Below are 6,832 nucleotides of genomic sequence, written 5' to 3'. Positions count from 1 at the left end.
CACACACACACTCGCACACACTCAAACACACTCACATCCCACCCACCCACACACACCCACACAAACACACCGATTGGCACGCAAAATGTAATAAATTAATGAATGATGGAATAGACACATGATGAATGCTTGAAAGTGATCTAAGGAGAGCAGGCGGACAGTCAGACACTCCCCTATGATAAGAACATTCACTGACCACCAGACACTACTCACATCCCCAACCCCCACTACTATACCAAGCCTCAGTCTCGTATCACTCTGCTTCTGTTTAAACCTCTGTCTATCCTCTGCCTTTTAAATCCCTCTTTATCCCGCAGGCACGAACTCCATCAGTAAAAATGGATGTGGCCCAAGAGCACAAAGCCTCCCAGTCAATGAATGAATGCAGGCTGGCTTCACTCTGTCGATGATTGACATATATTAGGCTTTGACATATTMTATATGAGTGGGATGTGAAAGCACTGTGAAAACATTGGCTGCCATTGTGAAAGAGTTAAAGCCAGACACAGGCTCTTATCTAGAGTGTTTTAGAATACATGTGTTTATATGAGGAGGCTAAAAAAACAGKCCGYTTGTGTCCCAAATGGCACCCTATTCCCTACATAGTGACCTACCTTTGACCAGCGATCTGGTCAAAAGTAGTGCACTATATAGGGAATAGGGTGCCATTTGGGACACCGACACAGTTAATGTCACTGGTGAAAAAGTGAATAACGAGCTTTCRACAAATGCAACCTTGCAAATTTAAAAGCATCTGTTTTAGTGATGGAAAGAGAGAGCCTACATCACAGATGAGCAGTTATAAACCCTCTGTTCTGTCATGTTGAATTTAACTTATCTCTCCCCAAGGCATCAGCAGCATAGTCTGGTGCCAGCTGGGACGGATGTGCATATCTTTAGTATACAGATAGGTTTCATTTACACAAATACATGTGCCACAGCGGAGCCTCAGTTCCATCATAACTGTGTTGAAGGTAATGTCTCCTCCCGCTGTCTCTCCCCAGGTTCAGCAGATCAGTATGGAGTCACCACCATTCAGAAACCAGAGTKCCTCTGACATTATGGAATCACCCTCCTCTCTCTCCCGTTCACAACATCGCTACATCGTTGGGCATGACGATGTCAAAGGACCAGTAGACGACACCCTGCCACACCTCACTAAGAATGATCCACATCGGGATCAGGTTCTACATGTATAATGCTGGAACTATGAACTAATGGAGAACTGCAATACCCAACAGCTTGCATGTAGTCCACACTACTTCATAGAAACTGGAGGAGACATCCGAGCCACAATGGTACAACAGCTTCCATTTAGACCACCTACTTCATAGAAACCGGGGGAGACATCCGAGCCACAATGGTACAACAACTTTCATTAAGACCAGCTACTTCATAGAAACCGGGGGAGACATCCGACCACAATGGTACAACAGCTTTCATTAAGACCAGCTACTTCAATGAAACCGGGGGAGACATCCGAGCCACAATGGTACAACAGCTTTCATTAAGACCAGCTACTTCATAGAAACCGGGAGACATCCGAGCCACAATGGTACAACAGCTTCCATTAAGACCAGCTACTTCATAGAAACCGGGGGAGACATCCGAGCCACAATGGTACAACAGCTTTCATTATGACCAGCTACTTCAATGAAGAGACTGACGGTTGATTGGAGCAGGATGTCCTGTGACTGTTCTCCACTCAGCCACATCAAGCCTCAGTCACGTCAAGTCATCTGCTCTGCCACGACTTTGAAACAACCAACAGTCAGAGAGTCGTGATACCGAGGGACTTGACATGCTAAAGCCGCTTATGTAAAAAAAAAAAAAAACAAGGGCCTTGTCAGCTTCAGTGCCCATCGAGACCAACCAATGACTTGACCAATCACAGAGCCCCATTTGCAATATGAATAGCAGCAAATGATATTTCCACCATGTTTCATGTTAGAGGGATTAGAGTCCAACTCAAGTATTAMAGGAGAGCGAGGGTTACGTATTCTTTCTGATGTTTGCTCTGCTTTGCTTTGGTCCTCTCTGCAGGGTAACATACGTTTCTTCTTGTTAACAGACCAAAAACATTTTGGTCATATTCTGGATTTGACGTAGGTGGTAGTGGGACTAATAAGGAGTGGACATCAGGGACTTAGTCTAGGGAGGGAGATATTTGTGGCATGCAAGAGGGAGGATTTAAACTCAAACTTGACTTGAGCCGACGTTCAAGTGAACTTGTAAGCCTGGGGRATATTCATGAGTTATGAAATGGAAACAAACAGGTTGAAACAGGGTGGAATTTTCCCAATAAGAAACAGTTGTTGTCTTTTTCTGTTGCAAAACATTTTGCTACMGTGTACACTAATGAATAACACCTAGGTTTTTGGGAAAAGTCAGACATGTTGCTCTCAAAACACAGTATATCCTTCATCAAATGTCATATTTATGGTACATTATTAACATACTGCAAGAATACATAGCACATTAAATAAAAGTATCACAAAAGTATCACCTTTGCCCAAGCCCCTGTAAATAACATTGTATAAAAAAAGATTAATAAAAAAAAACAGAAACTAAAATAGTTGATGTGATTGTGCGTATGCTGAGAGAGAGAAGTAGAGAGCACACACACACACACACACACACACACACACACACACACACACACACATTGTGCTAGCCTATCTGTCTAATCATTAAATGTCACGCAAAAGAATGTATGGCTGAATTACAGATGCGTTGGCTACAGCACATAACGCAGTAGTATAGTAGTAAACTATGATATGGGACCAGGCTATTGAAATTCAGCCATGGATGGAGAGCGCCCTCCAGTGGTTATTTTTGGAAAGACTACTCTCTCATCTGACTCTTCAAAAACATATATTTCTGATGTATTTTTCTCATTCATGAGATAAAGATAGTTATTGCATCATGTCTTGTCTTGTTTATTTTTTCCTCATCTGGTGCCACACKGGGAAACCACCGAATCCAACCAAGAGCTAGTGGATTGACAACATTATTTCATTCCAAATCAACCCTTTCATTCCAAATCAACCCGTAGTATATGGGGCTTTMGTCACCAAAGCCCCATATACTACCCACCATTGCAACCTGTACGTTCTCACTGGCTCCAGGTCATCTACAAGTCTCTGCTAGGTAAAGCCCCGCCTTATCTCAGCTCACTGGTCACCATAGCAGCACCCACCCGTAGCACGCGCTCCAGCAGGTATATCTCACTAGTCATCCCCAAAGCCAATTCCTCCTTTGGCCACCTTTCCTTCCAGTTCTCTGCTGCCAATGACTGGAACGAACTGCAAAAATCACTGAAGCTGGAGACTCATATCTCCCTCACTAGCTTTACGCACCAGTTGTCAGAGCATCTCACAGATCACTGCACCTGTACATAGCCCATCTGTAAACAGCCCATCCAACTACCTCATCCCCATACTGTATTTATTTATTTATCTTGCTCCTTTGCACCCCAGTATCTCTACTTGCACATTCATCTTCTGCACATCTATCACTCCAGTGTTTAATTGGTATATTGTAATTACTTCGCCACCATGGCCTATTTATTGCCTTACCTCCCTTATCCAACCTCATTTGCACACACTGTATATAGACTTTTTCTACTGTATTATTGACTGTATGTTTGTTGTATGTGTCGAACTGCTTTGCTTTATTCTTGGTCAGGTCGCAGTTGTAAATGAGAACTTGTTCTCTACTAGCCTACCTGGTTAAATAAAGGTGAAATAAAATAAATTAAAATAAATCAAATAAACCCCACCCTTGTTTTATCATCAGAAAGAACACATAACTAGCAGATGATTTCAACAGTTTTATTTTGATCATGAAAAACAAACAAAAGACAAGGGAGAAATATTTGGAAAAACACAGATTTGAACATATCAGCATATAAGTATTCTGTCTAGTGAACCCTACACCAAGAGGAAATTAGGAATAATCACACAAAAGGGACAAATTAAGAAYAGACATAACATAAGTGCTTGTTGTTGAGATTTGACTTTCTTCTATGCCAAAACTACATACAATACAAATAAGAATTTAAAAAGGGATGCCAATATCAATTTTCCTCTTAGACTACAGAGRGTCTGCTTCTGCAAAACAAATAAACAACGCAACGAAACATACAAAACTTTTCAAAACGAAAACAGCAAACCGTTTTGAGATTGTCTGTGCTGGGCGAGAGGGGTAAAAGGGTGAGACTGACTACACTTTCATATGGTCTGTAAAACAGCCTGTCAGTTTTATTTGTAATGTTGTCTTGAGTAATGCCCATACAAAGTATCTGAYGAACAGCATCGGTAGAAGTGAACAAGTTCTGAATATACATAGTTAATTTTTTTAATACACAGGAGATATATGTAGGGGAAAAAATACTGTACAAAAACAAGAATATCTTTGTATAAACAACAAAACCTTTAATATATTAACATATATTTTCTATACTGTAATCTTTTGGTCTGTAGTAAAGAGATATATAAAGTGATGTGGGTATATTCCACAGTARTGTATAGGCAACACCATTCATTTGCCCAACGTAAACTGTGTAAATTTGTTATATACAGTAGTACATCTGTTACATTCATCTCTCATTGGGTCATGGGGAGAGCATCTGTACGGTGTTCATATTAGGACAGCCTCATTCTCAGCAGGAATTCTTTCAATGTCGGCAGTCCTAATATGGACACCGTACCTCTGTAGACAAGAACCTGACACAGAGAAGTCATGCTTGAGAAAAGAAAAAGAACACAATAACAACTATTGCCTACTGCACAGARGCTGATAATGTTCACATTTGAATGCTTGAACAACAAATAGAAACATGCCTGATTTGTATGTAAAGACATAAATATCATTAATATGAACTAATAAAAGCAATTACAAATTGGGCACGTGCTAAAATAAAGAGGGCGGTTTCATGCGTGTCTGTGACAGTCGGCTTGGTAGAGAGGAGACCAAGAGCTTATACTGCCTTATTGCTGTAGCTTCCCAAACTTGTTCTGTGCAACAGAGTGATCTGGTGACAAGGAACTAGAAACAAACCTTTGTTWTACATAACACTGCTATAAGAAGAACATGAGAATGATGACATCATAGTAGCCCGGCGGCCGGTCTGTCTCTGCTTTATCTGACATGTTGTTGCCTCACTAAGGCAACAACGTGGCGTTGCTTAATGTAGAAACAGRAGGATACCCAGGCTAGCGGTATGTAGGCATGGGAGAGGTTTTAGAGTATGAGCATTGCAGWGATTGTTTACACATTACAAACAGCTTATATCTGATGGAGAAAAAGACAYGGAGGGAAGGTGGATAAAGTGGGACAGGTAACGTCAGGGGAGACATCTAAAACTGACATTTACAGTATGGAAACCATAGAAAACCGAAGCAACCATTAACACAAGATCATTCACAGACAATAGCAGACGTTATGGATCAAGAGGGAGTGGGAGGAGGGTAGGTAACATAAGATTCAACATACATATTCATAAGAAGGTAAAACACCACAGTAAAAGCCATGTGTGGACAGATACACTACATCAGAAAGAAAATAATCAAATGAAAAACACACAGATCGGAAATGAAATAAACCCATTACGTTTCTTACTCATAGACGGTACAGAAAGCTACCCGCTTTCCCTCACAAGGGCCAATCACAGAGAGACATGGATGAAGATGAAATATATGGTATAGAAAATGAGTAGAAATGTGCTACTGAGCCTAAATCATTTTGTCCTTCAATCTCTTGATACGAGTTGTTTGATGGTAGGAGGCAGTTCCTAGGTTGTGTTTGGGGGCAGTTTTCGGGCAGGGAGGACATGGATCGGGTGGTGGCCTCAGACAGGTGTAAGCTTAGCCTCTCAAACTCATGCTTCTGGGGTTGTTCATGGATGAATGAGGGCCTGGGCAACAGGGCCGGGTGTGTGTATGTGTGCGTGCGTGTGTGTGTATTCTCCATGTTTGTGAGTGTATTCTGTCTCAGTCCCATTACAGAGGGCCCTGTGTGGCCTGGTACTCGGCCACAATGTTCTTTGTGCGCCCAAGCTCTCTCCTCAGATCGGCCACCTCCATTTTCAGGGCAGAGTTCTCCTTCTCCAGGAAACCTGCTCGGATGGCGATCTGGTTTTCTTTGAGTCGACGGGCATCACGTGACCTCTTGGCAGCCACGTTGTTCTTCTTACGCCTCACCCAATACCTGTCATCCTGCTCGAGAGGAGCAAGGGAAGAGAGCGGGTATTAAAAGAGGGGAAATGTACTTAATTARACACTGGGTGGTTCGAGACATGAATGCTGATTGGCTGACAGCCATGGTATATCAGATCGTATACCACGGGTATGACAAAACATTTAGTTTTACTGCTCTAATTACGTTGGTAACCAGTTTATCCGCGTTGCGCCGCTACGAAGATCAGCCRTTAGCCGTGGTATATTGGCCATATAACACACCCCAGGGCCTTATTGCTTAATTATACACTACCGATGAGCAATATGATTATTTAAAAAATGATCACATATTTGATATAATCGTGTTAACTGGACTGGTAGCTTTAGACAACTTTTCATTGACTTATTTCTGTGTTGAAAACAGGTGCCTAAACTACAAATGTCCAAAACCAAAGTAAAAAATCAAACACACCCATATGTTAACTGTCAGAGACAGATCTCTCCCATTAGAAAATGACCCCCCCTCTCGGTCTGGCAGCTAGAGGAGTTTTCCCATAACCTTTGTATGGCTACACAATCAGCTTTCAGTCAATTCATTACTGGCCTAAAGCCATGCATGGATACACCTTTATGTGAAAAAAAAAAAAGGCAAA

The 6,832-nt window shown here is 41.8% G+C and overlaps 1 protein-coding gene across 1 annotated transcript in view; it reads right to left on the bottom strand.

Annotated features, from left to right (window-relative positions):
* Positions 1-3,819: 3,819 nt before the first annotated feature.
* Positions 3,820-6,832, bottom strand: part of LOC112072665 (hepatic leukemia factor) — a 14,192-nt gene continuing 11,179 nt past the window's right edge. The window contains exon 4 of the mRNA XM_024140053.2: positions 3,820-6,218. Within this exon, the coding sequence (XP_023995821.1) occupies positions 6,003-6,218 (216 nt within the window). The 3' untranslated portion in view covers positions 3,820-6,002. The remainder of the gene's footprint in view (positions 6,219-6,832) is intronic.

Source organism: Salvelinus sp. IW2-2015, unplaced genomic scaffold, assembly GCF_002910315.2.
Source record: "Salvelinus sp. IW2-2015 unplaced genomic scaffold, ASM291031v2 Un_scaffold1995, whole genome shotgun sequence".
NCBI classification, from domain to species: Eukaryota; Metazoa; Chordata; class Actinopteri; order Salmoniformes; family Salmonidae; genus Salvelinus; species Salvelinus sp. IW2-2015.
This window is presented reverse-complemented; position numbering and strand designations above follow the sequence as displayed.